Raw genomic sequence first — 22,212 nt, forward strand, 5'->3', positions numbered from 1 at the left:
TTTTTTTTTTAATTCTCCACTTTCCTGAAGACTCTCTCATCCCTCTCTAGCGAACATACCAACTGGTTTTACTCATTCAAGAGCAGTTCTCTTAATAACTACATAGGCTTCTTTCTAACCTTGTATGCATCTGTAGGATGAAATAAAAAAAAATAAATCAGTGAACTGAATTATGTGGCTGTGTAGCTGCCTCTGAAAGACTCAGTGCTTTGAAGCAATGTCCAGAAAGATACACTTTAGGGAACAAACAAGCAGTAAGTTGGATGTTTCAATGATGGTTCTACACTAAAATACTGAAGACCTAATAACCACCTTTGCCTTTACTTCTAAATATTAACAACCAGAAGCTGGCTCAGCCTCTGGCCAGGAGGAGAGCCCAGACTGTGCTAAAGGTAATTACTGTTTCTTCATAACCAGCCTGTGAGAACTCTTACTGTGTGTCACTCCCATAACAGCAGAGAGTGCACCTTTCTACTTGTAAAAAGATAAAAGCATTTCAAACACGGTGATGCCAGAAGTCTCTGCACACTCTTATCTGATGGAAATCACAGCAGCCACTGGAGTAAGCACATACCTTGGCGCAGCAGCAGATCATCCCGTAATAAGCATATGTAATAAACACAGCCAGGCTGGGCATAATGGGGTCGAGGAATCATGGGAACCTCCTGGATGAAAAAAAGAAAAAGGAAAGGAAATTCTGAGATGTCCACCATAATCAGTGCAAAAATGGGGCTGAAATCCTTTTGGAAATATTCAAAGTGGGTAGAGAATCACTTACTGTGATTACATCTAAGCCAAAGAAGCTACTTTATAAAGTGAGAATCTCACACTGGTCTTGCCAATCTCAATAAATATAAATGCAAGAGCTGCTTTAGTTTATAACTGTAGTAATGAAGAGGAGACTTTTTTTTTTTACCCTGTTCACAGATCGAGGTTCACATTGCTCACACAAGTAGTGTTCAACGTCCGAATTCACACCCATACAGTCACAGTGCTGCCAGACCTAGAAAACAAATACATCCCAGTTAGAAATTCCTGTAATAGGTTTTATTCAAGAAATTTCATTTTCTCAAATAATATTAAGGAAAGCAAGAAAACAAAATTCCGAAAGGAAATTCAAGATTTTCTTTGAACTATTTCAGACTATGTCAGAAGACGGACAAGATCCCCGTGTCTGTGTAAAAGCCCAAAATTGGTCAAATTAATTTGCCTAAAGACAGCAGCTGCTGGGAGTTTCAAAGAAGTGCTAGCTCCTGTATATAGAAATGCAAGTTGCATTTCCTCTGTGAAATCAGAATCTGTCAATTCTTTTAGAGCGGAAATGAAGCTCTGAAGAAGTAATTAATGCTATGAGCTACATGGAAACTGCTGGTAAAAGTTCAACTGGTTATGGAGAATAGAGAAAGAGCACCAGGCTCCGTTCTGTGCTCCCCCTGCCTCACCATGCACTTTTCACACTGGATCATGAGTCCTTCATCTTTGTAAAGGCCACAAATGCAGCGGATCACATCCTCGTCCTTCTCATGTCCATTTTCTTTTTCACAGACTGATGTCTCGCTGCTGTCAGCTTCACTTGCTGTTTCTCCCACAATTTCATCAATTTGGGCAGATGCCTCATGGCGAGCGCTATAATATGCTTTCCGTAGCCGGCATACATCACGCCCAGTTGGAGATTTTCTGCCATAATATTTCTGAATAAAAACAAAACAAATAAAACAAAAGTCTTTTTTGTCCAGGTTTGATGCTTTTGGTGCGTTCCCCCTGGCTGCATGCACCCTTGCAGGTGTCTGCACCAAAGCTGCACCCATCCATCTGCTCCCTTCTCTCCAATAGCAGATCCATGTATCTCACATACGACCCTGAAGACTAAGGTACCTCTTCCAAAAGGTACTGAAATTGCTTTAGGTCAGCTATTCATGCATGTTCCTGACCCTCTGACGTAAGGCAACCAAGAGCACTGAGGGTGAGCTGAAGCACATGAATTGCTATCAACGTCTCTTCACCAGAAACAGATCATCACAAGTTCTCTTTCTCTAAAATATTTTTCTTCTTTTGTTACTGCAAGTCAGCAAGAGAATTAAATCAGAGTATAACCCCACTCGCTATACAATAGCTTGAAAGGCAGAGAGCACCTCACCTCTGCATTCCGGAAGACCTTCAGCATGTCCCCATCAAAAGCTTCCACAGTTTTGTAATAGCCAGTCAGGATCTGCTTCTCAATTGTGGCAAGGTCCAATGGGTCAGAGATCTTCTCATAATAGTCTGCATTTCTGCAATGGGAATGTATGCACAATGTCATTTTCACTAGCAATTCAAAGCTGTGCAAATCCATTATAGAAAACCACGGGTTGCTCTGAGAAGCGAGTACTTACTTTTTCTTCGGGGGCAGGTTCAGGAGGGGAGCTGCCAGAGCCTGCCTGGAGGAGTCTGTAACAGGAACACACAGTTTACCAACATTTACTTGAGTAAAACTTAAAAAGACGAGTAACTAACATTCAGTCTAGGGTAGAAAAAGGGTCTTCTCCTGAGGCACAGGGAACTGAAATACTTTTGCATTTCTAGAAGTTGGTTGCTGTAACGGGACCACACGCATCAAAACAGTACACCCTCCTTGCAATTCTGTCAATTGTACCAGTATGATCAACTACTGAAAAATCAATTTAAAAGGACAACAACATCTGCAGACTCTGGTGGCGAAGGAAGGGGTTGAGGATAAAGCAAAGTGATTACTGGTAGCAGGAGAAAGGGAAGAAAAAAAAAAGGGAAGGTTATTTAACATCCTGAAATAAACTCCTTTTTTTTTTCTAGTATTTTCTATTCAGAGCTCATTGTTCCAGAGGCTGAAAAAGTCTCCATGGAGATTTTTTTAGAGTGTCACCTTCACCTTTGTAGGATATGATGCTATCACATATTTCCTTGAAGATTTGTGCTAGGCGGGCAGCACGAGCCACTTCAATATTCTCTTCAGCTGCTGCCAAGCGTCGTGTTCTCACAGAGCGGGAGGTCTGAAGGGCTGAAAACTGGGTCATGAAGACATCTGAAAGAGGGCAAAGACGGATTATCTCTAAACAAAAAAATTAAAGATCAAATTACAGCATCTTTTCCAATCCAGCAACTCCACCACCAATTATTAAAATGAATGAGTTTTCTAAGCTACTGTAACAGCAAAAGGCTGTTTCATGTTCCCAAGTCGTGTCTCGCTGCTTACAGCTCACCTAAATGGTTAAGCTGGTTCTCAAAGCATTTGATGTTGCTGGAGCAAATAAAGCATGTCATTGAATTCACCCCAAACACTTCCCAATTTCTCATGTACCTGAGAGTGGGGACCAAATCCTGCAGGGCCGTGAAGATTACGGTCCTACAAATAGAGTGCTATTTTTGGAGCAGGATTAATACGTTTTTTCTGATAGTCATATTTTGTCCCATTCCTGTAACTAACTGCATGCCAAAAAGCTTTGTTCTCTAAAGGCCTGAAATCCACCGAATTACCGAGGATAAATGACAATTTTCAAAGTCAGTGCAACTGTTTCTGGTCTAGGGATAGAGAAAGCAGAAAACAGCCCTTCTCTGTAAGGGTCCAACCATGGAAAATGTTAAATATCATCCTCCTCCTCTGATAAGCCACTCTTGATGAAACGCAGTCGGGACAATTTCTACCAGGACTTGAGACCTCAGGGCTGCCAGAGGAACACAAACCAATCCAGTGACCAGAGAAACAGTTTATATAGCACGAAGTTCTCATTCTTAAGAAAACAGCATTGTTTCAGTGGAAATTGCAGAATCCCATAATGCAAAAAAAATCCATTGAAATAGTGAAAGAGCTTCTGTCTTGCTCTGATGTGTAAAGGGCATCCATACACAATCACACATATAGGTATTTTTATCTCTATAGCATTCCCTGAATGTATTACAAAAGGCACACGGATCTTGTAGTAACTCTACATTTGATTTATACACAGAGTGACCTTAAACATTCCACAGGGATGTCACGTAGGTGCTCCAAGGGGCAACCTGAGGAATCTGTGTTGGCCTCACCAGATTTAATGTTGCCGTCATCCCGACAGATCCCGTTCCAGCGGTTGTAGAGCGAGGTGGAATGGATATTATCACTGACATGCTTCACCTCCTCTTGCTTTTGTCGAATCTTTTCCCAGTTCCGTACCAAAAATACATGGTGTTTTAGCACAAAATTCCTATAGAAATTAGAAAAGCATTCAAGAATCACCTTCCTACTGTAAAATTAATTCCATATTGTGGGGAAAGAGACAGATATTCAGAGGTACACTTCTGTACCTTCTCTCCTCAGTGGAGAGGAATTCCACGCTAGCTGGTTAAAGGAGAACTAAGAACTGCTTGCTCAGGTATTTAATGATGCCTTATCTTACAGAAAAAAAATAATTTCAACATTTTCACAATGCCCCATTTCTGAGGAAAATCCCACTGAAATCATTCCTTACCTTTCTCTGTTAGACATGGGCTTCATCTGCAGCTGTGGTGTCAGCCTTGTTGGTGCGTTCACACTCTCACTGGGCTCCTCCGGGATGTGGCCCCTCTGAAAAACACATCATTCTGATAGATGGGAAAAACTGTGCCAAGAGCTTAGTAAAGCAGCACCAGTAGTTCCTGAGACAGAACCTGTAGTATTGCTCTACAGTATTTCTCTGAAGTTTAAAATATACAAATACACCGCTTTTTGGTCTCATGGCACGAACTGATTTCCTATTAACCTTTATGCATGAAAAAAGCTGTCTTCACTACTTACTCTCTTCTTTAGTTTGTGCTTTGACTTCCTTTTCTCTTTTGACCGTCCAGGTCTTCTGTGGGTGCTCACAGGCTGATTGCTTTTGCTTGAAAGTCCATTCATTCGCTGACTTTTACCCCCAATTATTCCTCTGCATTTGTCAAAACCACATTTGCAGAGTTGCTTTGGGAAAAAAAAAAGAAAAAAGAAAAGAAAAAAGAGAAATTATATTAAATAGAATACAAAACATTTCAATTCTCTCTCAATATCATGAACAACCTGTTCTGTCCAATACAACACAACAGGTTTTGTTAATTGACCTTCAACTTTACAGAACTGTTTGTCCTTGGTGAGTTTTTTCAAGGTCTTGCACTGAGATCCTTACCTGTTTTTCAACATTAAATGAATGAAAATTGTAGTCATAAGTCAATTCAGTACCAGCAGGCATGTCTTTAAGGGCATACAATCCAATCCGGTAAACACCATTAACAGACCTGCAGGGAAAATACAATAAAATATTCTCAATAATTAAAAAGAAAATTGTCTTTGTCCACTTAGTGGAAGTGTTAGAGGCAGGAAGCAACACTTGTGCTGTACCCTGAATTATGCTTGTTCTTCATTGGTACTGTTCTCTTGTTTATCTATTACAATAAACTTTGAAAGCCAATAAAGAGAACACCATATTTACAAAGAGCAGGGAGCTCTGTTTCAAACAGAGAAGCGACAAACCACCGTGGCTCTCACAGCAGATCTGCTTATCAACCACCAAGGTTCAGGCCCTCGCCCTAAATCAAAAGCTTACGCTGAACATCATGCCTCATTTCACAAAATGCACTCAAATTAAGTGCCTCCCCAATTCTTTTACTTATTTTGTGTGTTGGATTTTAAAATGTGATTACTATTGCTGAAATCCACTAGAATGTCCTGGGGAGGAATAACGCCCCGCACCAGTACAGGTTGGGGGCTGACTTGCTGGAGAGCACCTCTGAGGAGAAGGATCTGGGAGTCCTGGTGGACAACAGGATGACCACGAGCCGACAATGTGCCCTTGTGGCCAAGAAGGCCAATGGCATCCTGGGGTGCATCAGGAGGAGTGTGGCCAGCAGGTGGAGGGAGGTCATCTTTCCCCTCTGCTCTGCCCTTGGGATGCCCCACCTGGAGCACTGGGACCAGTTCTGTGCTCCCCAGAGCCCAGAAAGACAGGGAACTGCTGGAGAGGGTCCAGCAGAGGGCTACAAAGATGATGAGGGGCCTGGAGCATCTCTCTTACGAGGACAGGCTGAGGGACTTGGGGCTTTTTAGTCTAGAAGAGAGAAGACTGAGGGGGGATCTGATCAATGCTTATAAATACTTAAAGGGTGGGTGTCAGGAGGATGGGGCCAGTCTTTTTTCAGTGGTGCCCAGTGACAGGACAAGAGGAAATGGGCACAAACTTGAATGTAAGAAGTTCCACCTAAACGTGAGGAGGAACTTCTTCACTTTGAGGGTGGCAGAGCCCTGGAAGAGGCTGCCCAGAGAGGTGGTGGAGTCTCCGTCTCTGGAGACATTCAAACCCGCCTGGACACGTTCCTGTGGGACCTGCTCTGGGTGGACCTGCTCTGGCAGGGGGTTGGACTAGATGATCTCCAGAGGTCCCTTCCAACCCCATGTGATTTTGTGATTCTGTCCTGAGAATTCCAAGCCACCCTGCTGTGCCGCCACCCCAGGTGAGTCCTGTTACCCCCACCCACCATTTCACTGGAAGTTCTTCACTACAAATTTCTCAGCAATACAGAAATTTCAACTAGTCTGGCACGGGATTTCTTCTGATAACATAGAACTGATATGACACAGGGTGTGCTAAAATCAGACTACTTCCCCGTTTGCCTGCTTTAAAAATATATTTGAATTCCTAGAAAGAAAAAATATATACACACAGATTATTTTACACCACTATCTAGTCTTCAAAATTCCCAGCAGGTTAACGGTACGACAAACAACAACGCTGGATTTGCCTTGGCAGGAAACTTAGATCCTGTCTCCAAAATGTCCAACAACTGAAAACATTACGTTACTTCTCTTGTGCAATGCAAGCGTGATAGCAAATATTATTTATACTGCTCAGCTTGATTCCCCTATTTTTAGACCAGATTCTCTTAGATGATCTGGTTATCTATATCTTAGTCACTGGCACACCAGTCTTCCAGTAAATAAAATGTATTTTTCTTACCATTTCTGCATCTCACAGTTAGGATTACAGCTGTGGTTGATAAAACGAGCCTCATTGCCCATACGATAACTATCTATCACCATTCCACTGTCTAAATTCAGGCAATAATGATCGCTGTGGTTATGGTACTGTTCAATCATCCGGTTCCTAGGAAGCAACACAGGAAAGTTATTTGTCATTCTGCTTGTTGCTGCAAAGCAAACAGGGAGTAACATAGTAATAGCGCACTCAAGAATTCTCAGAGAGGGTTTGGAAGAAAAAGCAATTATAATCTTTTATATTTTATAGAACCGTACACCTAGAGATGGAGGAAAACCATTATTATACCTATTTTTATAAGTCAAGGCCACTGACAGAGCTTGGATTAGAATTTAGAAATTTGCTCTTCTGGAATGCTCCCTTTTGGGTTCTGCAGATTATTTGTATACATTTCATGTTGGTAACCTGTGTATGGAAGAGAAAATGCAAGTATACATTCTTTGGTGTGTCTATGTATGCACGTGTACAACAATCAGCCTCTTCCTGTCATTATCTGGGACCGGACACATTTCTGGAATGACATCCATGGATTACAGCCACCTCTTTTTAGAAAGAGAGCACCCGTAAGGAGTTCGTGGTGTCAGCAGTTCTCTCTGTAGGAGGAGATGGCACTTGCCTCCTGAAGGAGCTCTGAGAGCAGCGAGCACGTCCCTCCAGCCTCAATGATCTGAGGACGCTACGTGGTTAACACCAATACAATTTCATTCTTTCATCCGTTATTAACGCTCCCACTGGTTCTTTTCAGTTCACACCTATCTGCAAAAGCCCGTTTCCCTTCCTGCCCCTCAGTTCTACCTTGCACAGTTCAAATCCCGCACAGTACTCATGGCAAATTCACATTCACCTGGGGCATTTGGCATTTACAGAGCAGATGTGGCAGAAGACAGATTCCAAACACTAAATCACTCCTCTCTATTTGACTGAGAAAAACTTGGTTGATCAAAAAAGCTGAATTCTAAGCCTTCCTTCTGTGGCTGTGACCAGAAACGCGTTCTTTCCCCCCCGCCCTTACCCTCCCCTTTGTTTCTGTCTAAGGATTTCCCAGCAATGATAACAGATGCTAAAGTTATTTATTGAGCCTTCCATGCCAAAGCAGCAAATAAATATTTCTACCTGAATTCTTGCTCACTAACAACTTCTCCCAGATATTCAATGATAAACTGTCCTGCTTTCAGGGGTTCTTTGGTACGAATACCCCATCCTTTCTCCTCAGCCCGGAACCTCTCCAGGCACTGCACCCATTCATGCCTCTGTATCCGCTGATTACAGCACTGTTCACCACAAGGGCAGGTGTTTGGTGAACACTCAGCAAAGATCATCCTAAAATAACAAACAAAGAAGTTAAAGGAAGGTGAATAGCATACCTTTAGATCGATCATACAAGAAAAGAATAATCAAAGAAAAGTAATTCCTCTATTAAACAAAAAATGTTAAAATGCTTCTTGTTTCAAGGTGTAATTCACACCAAGACCCCCAGCCTGGCTCGCAATTCAGAGAGCAAAATGGAGCTTTTCATGGGATCTTCCTCTGAAGGAAGAGGCAGGGAAGCATACACAGCGCAGAAGGCTCCCCAGGATGCTCTGTAACAATACTTTGATTAACGGGGTCGCATCCAGCACAACTCTTTTCTTAAGGTATTATTAGTTGATGTGAAATAATACATTTATTGAAATTCTCTTATCATAGTCAGTCAACCTGGGGGTTGGACTAAGTGACCTTTAAAGGTCCCTTCCAACCCAACCAAACCCAACCCAACCCAACCCAACCCAGCCCAACCCAACCCAACCCAACCCAACCCAACCCAACCCATTCTCTGATTCTATATTTCTAACCCATTCCTAACCTATTGAGACAGTCCTCCACACAGCCCTTGCCGTTGTCATCATCTGGTTTTTTACAATTGCAGGTAGTGGCCTCATAGCCAGAGAGAGGCTTAACATCCACATAGACATCTGGAGAAAAGAAAAACAAAAAAAACCAAACCCAAACAGGGAAAAGAATTCTTTCCAGGTGAAAAATTAGAACTATTTCTCTATAATGTTTTCATTCCAATTACATAAAGCAAAAAAAAGAGGGTGGGAGTGTCTTTGGTAGGATAAAGAGCACAACAGAAAGGAGGTGTGTCATGTAAAAGTTCCACAGTTAACACGTTTTAGTAATAAGATTTTACTTACTAGAACGGATTTTTTTATAAAGTGGGACATCTGGCTTTTTATACAACTGAAAGGAAGAGAAAGAAAATTTTAATACATTGCCCCAGTGCATCTGTTACTCAAAAGAATCAGGGAAATTATGTTCTGTACATATGTAACAGTTTTATAATCATTACTAGAAAACCCGTCTGCGTTCTCTTCTTTAGGCTCTGACTACATTCCCAAAAAGGCCAAAAAAGGTATCTAAGTAAGCAGAACTTAGGCTTAATGAGCTGGCTGAGCAGTTTTTTCCACATATTGGTTATTCTTTCCGTGCTCTCTGAACAGAGCACAATGGGTAACAGGTATGATGAGGACAGACCATTCTGAACAATGACGTCCTTCTCAATACTGAAGAGTAATTATTTAATCTACTTCGATGGAATTACCACGTGCGGACACTTAAAAAAGTGAAAAAGAAATATTAAGGTGCTTATCAAAACGGTCGGACTCAATGACCTTAAGGGTCTTTTCCAACCTAAACGATTCTGTGATTCTGTGGGAACTGTGACTACAGGTAAGAGCCAAGAGAAATGCAGATTCATCTTCTAATTAGAGAGACTTTCTCTGCAGATGGAGATGACCGGAAGGAGAAGGGAAGCTTGGATCACATTTCATAACTTCACATATATTCCATCCTTTCAAACAAGCTTTAAGGATAATTTGAAATTATTACATATTTTGCTTACATTTACTGCATTAACAGCCTTCCCTCCATAACGTATGTGGCAACAGGCACTGGCCAAACCACACAACCCCTGTGCAAACAGAACTGCTCTGCCAGGGCTTTCAATATTCCAGGTAGGTACAGAAAAAGGCAAGGAAATAAATCACATATTTGTTATTTATGGAATACCGAATAGGTAAGATAAGCAGATGTAAGTAATCTTCAGTACATGGCTGAAATGCCCACGATCAGTGCTTTAAGGCTAGCTGTTGGGGGGATCACACAGGGCAGCTGGAGCCACAACCTCCTGGGAATTTGTCCTGCCCATTTACATGCTTAAGTTACGGGTTTGGGAGTGCTTTTTTGCTGTAGAGCTGGGGACAGATTTACCCTCCAGCCTTAAATCCTGTGTTAAATCACTCGGTGGAAACTTCTCAGGGTAAAAAAAAAAAAAAAAAAAAAAAAAAAAAATTCCTATTTTTAGGTTTGCACATATTTAAAGCTCTTTAAAAAGAATGAGACCGTTGAGCAGTTTCTCTTTTTTCCCCTCAGTACGAAAATTTCAGCTTGCAAGTGAAAAATAAATTCCACTCTGCTGGGACTGATCCAAGAAAAATAAGGCCTGAAATTTCTCTGTGCTGTTGGCAGAACATCTGAATTCTCCTGAGGCGTGGCTAAAAGAAGACTATGGCAGAAAGCAGGCACACCACCAGAATAAAAGTCTGCAACAAAATTAATGACTTGTTTTCAGCAGAAACCCATAGGATTGCTATTTTGAAAGAGATGGAATAATGGAAATTCTTCACATTAAACACATAGGCAAATCCTTTATTTCCTCATCCAGTGGCAGCAACGAGAATATTCATCAATATATAAACACAGCTTTCATCTAAGAGTCCTGCTATTTTCTTTCTAAGGCTCCCACCATAATCTTGGCAAGCCGGTAACTTTTTATCTTGTACCTGATTGTGTTTCCACTGCCAGAGGATGTCGTAAGGCAGCTGGAAGTCAATTCTCTTTTGTCTGAGATACTTTCCTGAAACAAAAAGGTTTGTAAGTCACACACTCATATTCCCATCGCCCCAAGAGGAAAAAGAGCAGCTCTCAGGCTCCCTGCCAAATTCTGTGAGGGCCTCTCGACGGCGGAAAGGCAGAAAAGCAGAATCCTCCCAGAACACTGTGTTTGTCAGTGGCAGGACAGGGAAGAGCCCTCCATGACGCCAGATTTCACGTTCTGCTCTGCTTCGTAGTCAGGCTGAAACCTCCATGGCCAGCGAGGGAAGCTGCTGGCGCGGGTGGGAGCTGGCGCTGGGGAAGGCGGCAGAGGGGACACGCCTCCTGCCTCGGTGACGGAATCACGGGCGCCATCGGACCCCAACAGCCCCATGCAAACCTCCAGGAACGGAGCCAGGACCTGCAGGTGTCGGCCCCGAAGCAGGGACTGAACCTCAGCTACCGACGGGACAGCAGGAAATAACTGTCAGAGCTGAACACGACTCTGTACCTTACAGCAAACACCAGGAGCTTTGGGGTAGAAATCTCAAAGTTGGCACTTTCTCCTGAGCTTCTCTGCGTACACGTGAATACAGCGATTTAGCACAGAGAACAAAATCCACGTGCACAATTCATGCAAGGTGGTACGTCCCATTACTGTACTCAGAGAAACCGAATTAGTTTTGAAAATAGTATCCAAGCCTGTTCCTACGACCTTTACAAGAGACTGAAGAATGAACTCAGACTTGGCAAACACATTCATCGATGTTTCAGAGAGACTTCAAGATGATCTGTATTTTCAGCAATAACTGAAACTCATTTTAGCCAGGAATTACTACTTTCACTGCAGATTTTGTCTCTATTCTGAAATTTACTGTCACCCCTAACCTCTTCCCATAAGCAGGAAACTAACCCGTTCCACACTTTGCTAATACAAGACCCGAGGTCTGACACAAGTGCTAGGTTAGTTCTAGCCAAGATTAACATGTTCCTTTATCATTTTGTTGGAATACTGTGTCACCAAATTGCAGCAAGAAGAGTGACTAAGGACGGGGTTTCAGTCCCAGGTCTGATTTTCCCAGCTTTTTTTAACAAGTGCCTTTAACATTCCTCCAGTGACAGTCTGTGGTTTCATGCAAACTCACGTGCATACCCTCACCACTGGAAAATAAAAATTGTAATGTTTTCCTTAGAATTTACTCCAAAATTACTTTTTATTTTCAATGCTTCATTCACCCATAGGAGGTTCCAGGAAAGACCTAAATCTGCCGGGAATGCGCTTTCACTTCTATGACCTCAACAGGCGAAACAAAAGGCTCTTTCAGGTGCCCTGGCCGCGAGCCCGGCACGTGTAGAAGGTCCCCAGCCCTCGTCGGGAGGGCACTGGCGCAGTCAGGCGGCAGAGCCCTGAACCCCCGCGGTCAAACCGCTCTCAGCTGCCCGAAGCGGTGTCTGCTCCAGTGCAGGAGCCACAAACCAACAGGGCCTCATGAAAAGAGAAGAGGACGGTGGCACTGCAGACTGACCCCAGCAGATGGCTCGGTCACAGAACACAGTTATACGACCCAATTCAAAATGGAATTAAGAAAGGTCATGTTTTTGAGGATTTAAATTAACACCTTCAGTTCTGAAACCTGCGTTGCGGTTACCGCTTGACACAGATCTGTCAAACTCTTTGCCTGCTACAACCTCTCTGTGAGAGTCAAAGTTGTGTATGGAGCAAAAAAGTTCCGTTAAGAAGACAAACCAATGAAACATTTGTATTTGATGTGACCAATACTCCTACTGAACAATGTGGAACTTCCCAAACTCTCTGCATGATAGCACTTGAAGTCAGAAATCACCGCATTTTAAAAGCTGAGCAATTACCTGAAAAATAAATCAATCTTGGTTTATCCTGGGAAATGACATGAGCTGCAAAAACGTCAGTCTGGGGGTTCACAACCATCCCCTCCAGGCAGCCCAGTCCAGGACTGGACTTGTGACCAGCATCCCGGAACCCCCGGAGTTCCCCATGCTCATACTGGCCTTAGGTTAAAACAAAGAGAAACCCTAAACCTCAGCTCTGTTCTACCCGAGACATCAAAACAGGGATGAAATAACATATAACGGCTAAGTTTTTCATTCTTCCTCCTCTTATAAATGTGTAAAGACAGACATCATTAAGCCCACGGGGACATGGGGGAATTTATTATTGCATGCTTAGTTTTTGAGATTTAACAAATGGTCGTAATTGTCTCTGGCTACTCTATTGTAATATTAGTTTGAAAAGGACACTACTGCATTTAAGCAGAAGTATTATAGCAATTAAAGCAGGTCTTAAACTAGACTGGTATTTTCTTACGGTAAACAAAAAATGAGAACAAAGTTCATGTAGCCCAAAAAGAACAAGCCTCTTGAGTCAAACTTTTGCGCTGAAGAACCCAGCCAGAAGAGTATGACCTTTGGCAAAGTTCCCGCGCTGAAAGACACGAGTAACCTGGCAAGGCAATGAAATAAAAAGAAAAGGAAAAAGGGAGAGAGGCAGGAAGACTGTGAAGCCCAGAGTACTTTCCTGTCACTTAAGTGTGACACTTGTTTCCCAACAACTGGAACACACGAGAAGTACCCACCAACATGAATAGGGGCTGGAAACAATCCATGCTCATGCTCCCCAGGAGTGTACTCCAGCTTCTCTTTCTTTAATTGTATGAGGCGGCTCTTCGGACTGTGGGTGACAGAGACAAAAAAAACCCATCAGAATGAGGAACGCCTGTCATTTGCAAAAACCACAGAACATCAAGCAAGAGAAGAATAATAGAAATGGCCAAAAAAATGTATTTCCAGATTGCTTCCCAAATACACTTATTGCATCTGTTTTGTCCTGGTTTGAGGTAAAACAGAACTGATTTTATTTTCAGTAATTTTATGACACATTTCAAAACTCGTGATCTGATTTTTCTCCACAACTACCATTCAGGCAACACCTAATGGGACACCATCAACTTTAAGTGCCCAGTGATAGATAAGTAATAACTAAAATTACAAAAGTAAAAGAAGATCCTATCTGATGTTGCCTGCTCGGGTATGTGACACGTTGTACGTGCACAGTGCCTGCTTTCCTAATTTGCTACGAGCAAACGTTCACATGCTACTCCTTTAGAAGGCTGTTCATCAAGAAAAGCAGGAAAAGAACAGAAATCAGAGTTTAAAAAGCAACAAGACGCCCCCTTTACAGAAGGAAAAAACAGGAATGTGAAGTAAGAATGGTTGTGTGGGTCAGGCAGATGTCAAACCTCCCAGCTCAGTGACTGTCTCTTTTAAACACCTCCTTTTGGCTACTGACAGACTATGGAAAGAAAAACCTGCTGTGGTTATATTTAGTACTGCAGCCCTGCAACACTCAGAAGAGATTTCTAGATGTTAAATATACCAAAGATTAAAATTGTATTTTAAGCCTACTAAAGTTTGCTGAAGTTTTTTCAGGGACTTATTTTAATAACTGGACATACAACTGAAAGCTGACTCAATAAAAAATGTGATATTATTATTTGACTAGTGAATGGAAAATGCCAGTTAAAAACAAATTTTGAGACACAGATATCAACAACTAAAAATAACTAGTGAAGGGCAGTATGATGGATGCCAACTGATGGGTGGCAATAACTTGTGGTTCAAATAGTCTTCTAACCCTTTCTGGATTTCTGGTACTTATTCAACAAGGCTAACAGGTTACTAAATTTTAGATAGCGAAAGAAAAGCTGAAGCATATTGCTGAAATGAGGGCTCTGTTGAGCTCCATCCTGTATATGCTCTTCTTTAAACAACTCTCCTTTTAATAGCATTATATAGCAAGGCTCTAGTTATCATGATACACGATGTATGCAGGTGGACACGGCCCTGTCCTCAGCAAAAAGCCAAAACATTCTCTCAAACAATAGTTTATCGTTTGTAAATATTATGACCTTCTGTTTACTGATGGCAGGAATTTAATTTGCTCTGGCAAACAGGCAGCTCGTTTGCCCCCCCAGGCAAAAAAGATATTCTAGAGAGGATTGAAAACAAAAAAAACCTACTTACAAAACCTGGAAAGCAAGTTCTTATCAAGAGGAAATTGAAAGGTATTTTGAAAAGGCAAAGTGTGAAGCTCCATTTCCAAGAGGCAAGGAAATCTTGAACCAAGGGCGGAGAAAAAAGGAAAAACATTCAATAGAAAGGTGACTCAATTCGAGCCAAACGTGCACCCTTCAGTGGCCACAGTGTCAGTGTAAAGGAAGCCAATGGAAAAATAAATTATGGTAAATAAACTGCAAGGAGCAAACCATTGTGGAAAGGAAATGCAGAAGACAATGATCTAAAAACACAAAATATAACATTAATTTCTTCAGGCACTGCAGACACACCCATCTTAGGCCTTGTCACAAAGAACACCAGGGAAAGCACCTACTCTGTTTTCCTTCCAAACACAAGGATGAGGTACTGCTAGAGGCACGTAAAACCTGTTATGAGAAATCAGTAAGCTGAATAAAGGCCATCGATACTTCAGGGACTTCAGAGGGAAAAGCTGAGATGTCTCAAAATAAACCATAATTATTCATTAAAAAATGGAATATACTAAAATAAGCAAGTATAAACAATACGCTCAGTTTTATAAACATAAATCCCATGCAAAAAAAGCCTCATGAATTAAAAAAGGCCTCTCTACTCTATCAAGAAAAGGTCTGTACTGAGAGCCCCCCACATTCCTGCTAGGAAGATGATGAGTTATTTTAGGCCAGGATTTCTGGGCAGGAAATAAATGTTCTGGGTTTGTGTTTCCGAGAAGACCTCTACCTCTTGCTTTGCTGAGACACACTGACCATCTTGCAGAACCTTAAATTCCACATCAGGGTCCCCAGCGCCACTAACACACCTGTATGACCCTGACCAGCCCCACGGGGCGCTTCCACCCACAGCCTCTGCCCATGGCCCCGCAGATCGCTTCACGCTCAGCCCGGGGCACTGCGTCCCTGCCCGGGACACCCCCCACCGCACCGGCCTCCAGCTCAGCCATAGCCACGGGAGCTGTGCGTCTGGTGGCTTCCTGCCTTCAACCTGGACCTGCCTGGCAATCCTGGACCATCTCTGACCCTGGGTACCGTCACCAGACCTGATCCCGACCTGCAGATTGACCTCCTCACTTAACCAGGGCCTGCCTTGTCACCACAGACAGGTCTGGCCATCTGGACTCTTGGCTGATGCTGGGTACCATTGCCTGGTCTGTCCAACTCACCTTGCTTGGGGCTTTGGGAATGACAGCAGGTTCCTCAGCACAGGAGAGACATGGAGCTGTTGGAGCGGGGCCAGAGGAGGCCCCGGAGATGCTGGGAGGGCTGGAGCCCCTCTGCTGGGAAGGGGGGCTGAGAGAGTTGGGAGGGTTCAGCCTGGAGAAGAGAAGGCTCCAGGGAGACCTTGGAGCCCCTTCCAGTCCCTAAAGGGGCTCCAGGAAAGCTGGGGGGGGACTCTGGATCAGGGAGGGGAGCGATGGGACGAGGGGGAAGGGTTTTAAGCTGCAAGAGGGGAGATTGAGCTGAGCTGTGGGGCAGAAGTTCTTTGCTGTGAGGGTGGCGAGAGCCTGGCCCAGGTTGCCCAGAGAAGCTGTGGCTGCCCCATCCCTGGAGGGGTTCAAGGCCAGGTTGGAGGGGGCTTGGAGCAACCTGGGCTGGTGGGAGGTGTCCCTGCACAGGGCAGGGCAGGGAACTGGATGGTCTTTAAGGTCCCTTCCAATCCAAACCGTTCCATGATTTTATGATTCCTTTGCTACTGCTCAGATCCCATTGCACTCATATCATTTTTCAACTAAGCTCCAATACTCAGGAGCCAGATACACCTTGCCACAGATGGCACAGGTTGCAGGAACTCCCAGGACTAAACCTCCTCACAGCCTCCCAGGATCAGCCGACTGTGCTGCTACCAAGGAGAGGTACCTGCTCTTTTTCATCCCATGCTCTGTAAGACGTTTCCCTCAATAAGCAGATAGAGTAACTGTTGCAGCTGGAAAGCAAAAGACCTCTCCGGAAAGCCAGGATCACTCTCTCCCCCTTTCAAGCAAGCCTGTTAGAACAGGGTGAGACCTCACCTCAATCACAGAGAAATGAGTCCTTCTGACATTTTGTGTCAGCACGCTTTCAGCAGTAAGCTGGAGGAGCACATTTCTGATCACTTGGTGGACTGAAAGATAAGCCTGGCTAGATAAGAAATACTTCCCTCTCTATAATCCACCACCTAAAGTTGTTTGGTTCAGTTTCTGTAGGGACAAATCCAAAACACCCTTTTTGTAAATGGTCCACTTACCAACAAGAGACTAAACTGGCCTCTCTTTGCAAGCTCCCCACAACAGGGCAATGGCAAAGTGATTTTTTCGCTGAAGATGAGAACATTTCGTACCGCTCTGCAAAGGTTGAAGGTCAGGCTTGGTCTTAAGGTCACTCTAAAGTCTCAGGTAAATGAAGAAGGGAACAAAGACCAGAGCCACAGTCTGCCTTCCTGTACCTCCATTCCTCTCCATCCCTCTCCTTCTGTCCTTTCTGATGCTGTGTTCCATGTCTCTTCTCCCTCTCCACCTTCTAGCATCTTCTCCCCGCGCTCTTACCACACTGCCTGGTATTAGTTCCCTCTGCAGGGCACAGTTACATTTTTGAGGTGCGGAGCCCAATCTTCTCTCTCAGCCCACAGTCTGACAAACATTTGAAGTCAGTATAAGCTTGCTTTGATGCTCCCCACCTTCTGTCCTTGGTACGACCACAAGGTTACCCGCACAGAAGAAAGTTAGATTTCATCTGAATCACTATCCCAGCCTGGTCCTGTTGCCCTGGTCATCACGATGGGACAAAGGAAGGGACAGCACAGGAACAGGAATAAGCCCCAAAGGCGAGGGGGAAGTAAAGCTGATTCTTTTAGTGCAACGTTAGCTTACGCCAACTTAAAGCATTTGCTGAACTGCAATTCATTTGCACTGTCATTTTAATTCAGCTGGCTGATTTTTCAATAGCTTTGCTTCTAAAATGTTCCGTTCCCTACTCTGAGTCACCCTGCAGCTCCACAAACTCTAACATCAGCAAAACGGAGGCACCGGAGGAGCAACGTGCCTGTCAGGTGGAAACAGTGTGTCCCGGGAGAGCCCCGGGCCCGCACGGGGCCACCCCGTCTGGCTTTGGGCAAGGGCGGGTGAGATGCGATTCGGTGTCGGCCACAGCAAATTCTGTAAGTTACACTTTTGCAATGAGGGCTCATATTTGTTATTACTGATAAAAATCAGATATTATATAAAAACATTGTATTTCCCTAAACAATAGACAGCATTTTAATTAATTACTAATTTACTAATTATTATTAAATTTCTTTGGTGAACTAGACTTTGCATTCCTCTGGGAAAGTCACTGCTGGGTAACCAGATAATGACTCCTGCACAAAATCTGCCTTTGTTTTCAAAGCTGCAACCACAGACTGAACTCCACCAAAAGACTTGTGGAACTCTTCCCGTGGGAGCTGGGGATTCCGGACGCCTCATGGGGAGGTTAACGGCAGGTTCTGGTGTGTTGTCTACAAAATTACATTGGGAAATGGAGGCAGAACTGAAGACTGCCTCCAGAAACCATTCCTTGTATTCTTAGTTCATTTGAAAGGAATCAAAGTCTGAGCTTTCTTCGCTGTGTTAATATAGGTTTCTAGACCAAGGTGACCTGGAGTGAAATCCTGTTGAGGCAAATTGTACAATTCACGTGGTTGCAGAGAAATAACACAGACTTTTATCTTTTAACAATAAACTAAAACTGGCAACGACAGGACAAACATTCTCTGTGCTGCTGTTCAGCAGCTGGTTGTGACTGATGTAGAGAGAGGCTGGAAATTGGAACAGTAAACCTCAGGAAAACTTTCACTACTCGGTATGTTCTAATGCTGCTTAGGAAGCATTTAAGAAAGATGCAACAGAGTAGGAAAATGGTCTCCAAGGCAAAATGTCTGCAACTGAACACTGCGACAGAAATAGAGAAAACCAGTGAGTATGACACCTGTGAAAAGAGAATGCAAGGGCTGTTTTAATGGCGACGGTGATTAACACTGAACTGTACCATCACTAGAGGGTGCCGTCCGGTAACAGAGTTGCATTTTTTTTCTCAACTAAGATGATGTTTTCATACTCACACAGCAGGAAGTTATCTAAATAATGGGATAACAACATGACTTGCTGCTCTCCTCTTGCACGGACATGTGTCTGACTGTGCAGTAGAACCGGAACAGCAAGGGAAATGAGCAGAAAATTTAATTATAAAACAGTGACTATTATTCTGCCGATTTAGTTTGCTGAACCAACTTAGTAAAGGAGTGACCCTGCGCCAGCATGAAGGAGCTGTGGGATCAGCCCTTCACGCTGCACCTTGCTGTAAGACAAGACACCTAAATGGAAATGGCCACGGCTCCGTCCCTGCCCCGCTGGGTATTTCCGTGCCTTGTCTCAGCATCGGTGTTCGAGCACCCGCGCAGAGGTAGCTCAGACTGTGCAGGCACCATTTGCTTCCTTGGTAGGGTGATGTTTCCTTGGTGTTCTTATGCAGCTCATCACAAACACCAATGTCAGTGCAAGGGAAGAACTCAGCATGTGGAGCAACCGGCAAAGGGGAATCATAGAATCATTCAGGTTGGAAAAGACCCTTGGGATCATCGAGTCCAACCATCAACCCTACTCTACAAAGTATCCCCCGACACCACATCTAAACGACTCTTAAACACATTCAGGGATGGTGACTCAACCACCTCCCTGGGCAGCCCCTTCCAGTGTCTGACCACTCTTTCTGTGAAGAATTGTTTCCTAATGTCCAGTCTAAACCTACCCTGTTGCAGCTTGAAGCCATTCCCTCTTGTTCTGTCACTAATTACCTGTGAGAAGAGACCAGCACCAACCTCTCTACAGTGTCCTTTCAAGTAGTTGTAGAGAGTGATGAGGTCTCCCCTCAGCCTCCTCTTCCTCAAACTAAACAGTCCCAGCTCCCTCAGTTGCTCTTCATAAGATTCATTCTCCAGGCCCTTCACCAGCTTCGTTGCCCTCCTCTGCACTCGCTCCAGCACCTCGATATCTCTCTTGGATTGAGGTGCCCAAAACTGGACACGATACTCAAGGTCTGGCCTCACCAGTGGGGGACAGGGGGACAATCACCTCCCTACTTCTGCTGGTCACGCTATTTCTAATACAAGCCAGGAAGACCAAATCAGTCCTCTTTAAGCTTCCAGGAAACCGCAAGCCAAAATGTGATGGGAGAGGGAGGGTTGTTTGTCACAGCCTTCTCCAGGGTGGTGAACTTGATTCCATCATCCCCCACAATACCTACAAACCCTGGCTTTCATTTGCTCTAGCCATACACTTTTTCAAATTTCACGTTTGCTTGCTGTCTGTGAAATAAAGGTCCTCCCTTGGCTGACTAGGACTGACAATATAACTAATGTTTAATAATAAAGAAAAGGAGAAGACTCACTCAGGTCCTCTCCTAAGACAACAGACCTAATTCTTATGATGCACGATTTGAATGTTGCGTGACTGTGTATACTAGTGACAGACCAGCCAAACGCTAAAAATTTTAGCCCATCTGCTGTCAAACTACATAAGCAGCCTCACTCTGATCAGACCCAGATCCTTTTCTTCCTCAGCGTCTTGATCCCTTCATTGATGCCTTCATTCTACTATGGAAAGAGAATACACCAGGAGCACTGATAACCCACCCCAGCAGCCTCCCAGCGCTCTCTGGAACATTTTTAAGAGTCTACAACACAGTCAGAAGGTGCCAAATTTTCTCGCCTTTTAATCTGTCAGATCATACCAGAAGAGAAGAGCAAATTCTTGACTTCAACACATTTGTTCAAATGGCCATAGAAAACTTATTTAACTACAAATGGAAGCAGAAGAGGGCTGGTTAGGAGGAACGGGAGATGTCCACTTTCTAACGTACACGAGGTTGTGAGCCAACCAGTGGAAAAAAAACCCTAAAAGAATGCTGGATCTTTACTCTAAATATCTGATAGAAAATGAAGGAGATGAACTTCACTCAGCTGTGAGATGAAAAGGGTGCATATTTGAAATTCTGTCACACAAAAGATGACCAGTCGTCATCATTCAGTCAATAAAAATAGAAACCTAATGGCCCCTTTTATGTAGACACTGTACTCGGTACCTGAACACCTCAAGCTTTCCCAGCATTTTTACTGCCATGATCATTAAGATTGTCGAATGAAGCTCTCTTACCTTCTTCAAGGTCGATAATCAGAAACACTTTCAGATTGCTCGAGGCTGCCTTCTGACTGGGGTTACATTTTAAATCTTCACTGGGTCAGATTCTGATAATTATCATGCATGCCATTTTTTACAGGCTTGAATTAAGTTGATGGTTTTATTCCAGCTACTCGTTAGCAGCAGCTCTTTATGGCTCTAGTTCAAAGGAGACATGGGAATATCACACAGCAGCTTTTCAGTGGTGTTACTTACTCTGTTGTTTTGTACACATCGGAGTAGAGCCCTGCCTTCTGGTACTTCTTCTTTGGGGGTCGAGGGGCTTTTTTCTCACGCTGGGCTAGAGAAGGCAAAGGCTGTTCAGTGTTTTCAGATTCATGTGGTTTCCCAAGGGCATCGTGTGGACTGGGAGGTTCAACTACTGTCTCAGAAAAACTGGAAGAAAAAGTAAAGATTAAAGATTACTGTATTTCTTACCACAGAGATAATCTTACCATATCTCATTATTCCTCTCTATAATCTGGTCAGCAGAAAAAAAATGTCACATTTCCGAATTACTACATGTCTCAGCTATTTAAAAAAATGCAGTTCAATGATCATGATCAAGTGGGGTTAAGCATAATCATAAGAAATGTATGATCTTTTTATAGTAATTTTATTATTAATTATTACAAAAAAGAATGTTGTCTGTACTGCTAATGTTTATCCTTTGGAGCCTCAGTTAAGTAATTTAGACGGTGGCTCATGATATCTGCTTCTGTACTCTAAAAATAGTATGTCGTAAACCTTTTCCTAGGCTTCAGGAGCGCCATCCGATCCATCCTCTGAACATGTGGTTCCAGCAACATCCTGTGAATCTAAATGCCTATATTACAGTATTCGTTTCCGAAACACAAATGGATGGCTATTTTTCAGAACTATTCTGAAAACACACGAAGGAAGACTTCTGGAAGAGTTTGATCCGTTTGTATTGATGACTTTGGGGATAAGCATGTGAAGATTAGACCGGAGATAAGTTTCTGGTGTGGTCCTTTACTGGTCAGTGACTGCAGAGGTGCACACCTGAACTCCCCCCTGCTGCTTCCATTTTACTCTTTATTTGCTGCGTTATCATCTGGTCTCACCTGACCTTCT

General features: G+C 43.5%; 1 protein-coding gene across 1 annotated transcript in view; it reads right to left on the minus strand.

The window, feature by feature from the left end:
* Nucleotides 1-22,212, minus strand: part of ASH1L (ASH1 like histone lysine methyltransferase) — a 67,207-nt gene that overhangs the window by 11,799 nt on the left and 33,196 nt on the right. Inside the window, exons 6-22 of the mRNA XM_074164509.1 lie at nt 21,334-21,513; nt 13,454-13,548; nt 10,811-10,884; nt 9,164-9,209; nt 8,833-8,941; nt 8,103-8,309; nt 6,951-7,097; nt 5,127-5,235; nt 4,763-4,924; nt 4,458-4,552; nt 4,036-4,193; nt 2,879-3,037; nt 2,373-2,427; nt 2,138-2,270; nt 1,443-1,691; nt 917-1,003; nt 575-665 (exon numbers count right to left, since the gene is read on the minus strand). Of these exons, the coding sequence (XP_074020610.1) occupies nt 575-665; nt 917-1,003; nt 1,443-1,691; nt 2,138-2,270; nt 2,373-2,427; nt 2,879-3,037; nt 4,036-4,193; nt 4,458-4,552; nt 4,763-4,924; nt 5,127-5,235; nt 6,951-7,097; nt 8,103-8,309; nt 8,833-8,941; nt 9,164-9,209; nt 10,811-10,884; nt 13,454-13,548; nt 21,334-21,513 (2,156 nt within the window). The remainder of the gene's footprint in view (nt 1-574; nt 666-916; nt 1,004-1,442; nt 1,692-2,137; nt 2,271-2,372; nt 2,428-2,878; nt 3,038-4,035; nt 4,194-4,457; nt 4,553-4,762; nt 4,925-5,126; nt 5,236-6,950; nt 7,098-8,102; nt 8,310-8,832; nt 8,942-9,163; nt 9,210-10,810; nt 10,885-13,453; nt 13,549-21,333; nt 21,514-22,212) is intronic.

Source organism: Numenius arquata, chromosome 27 (genome assembly GCF_964106895.1).
Source record: "Numenius arquata chromosome 27, bNumArq3.hap1.1, whole genome shotgun sequence".
NCBI classification, from domain to species: Eukaryota; Metazoa; Chordata; class Aves; order Charadriiformes; family Scolopacidae; genus Numenius; species Numenius arquata.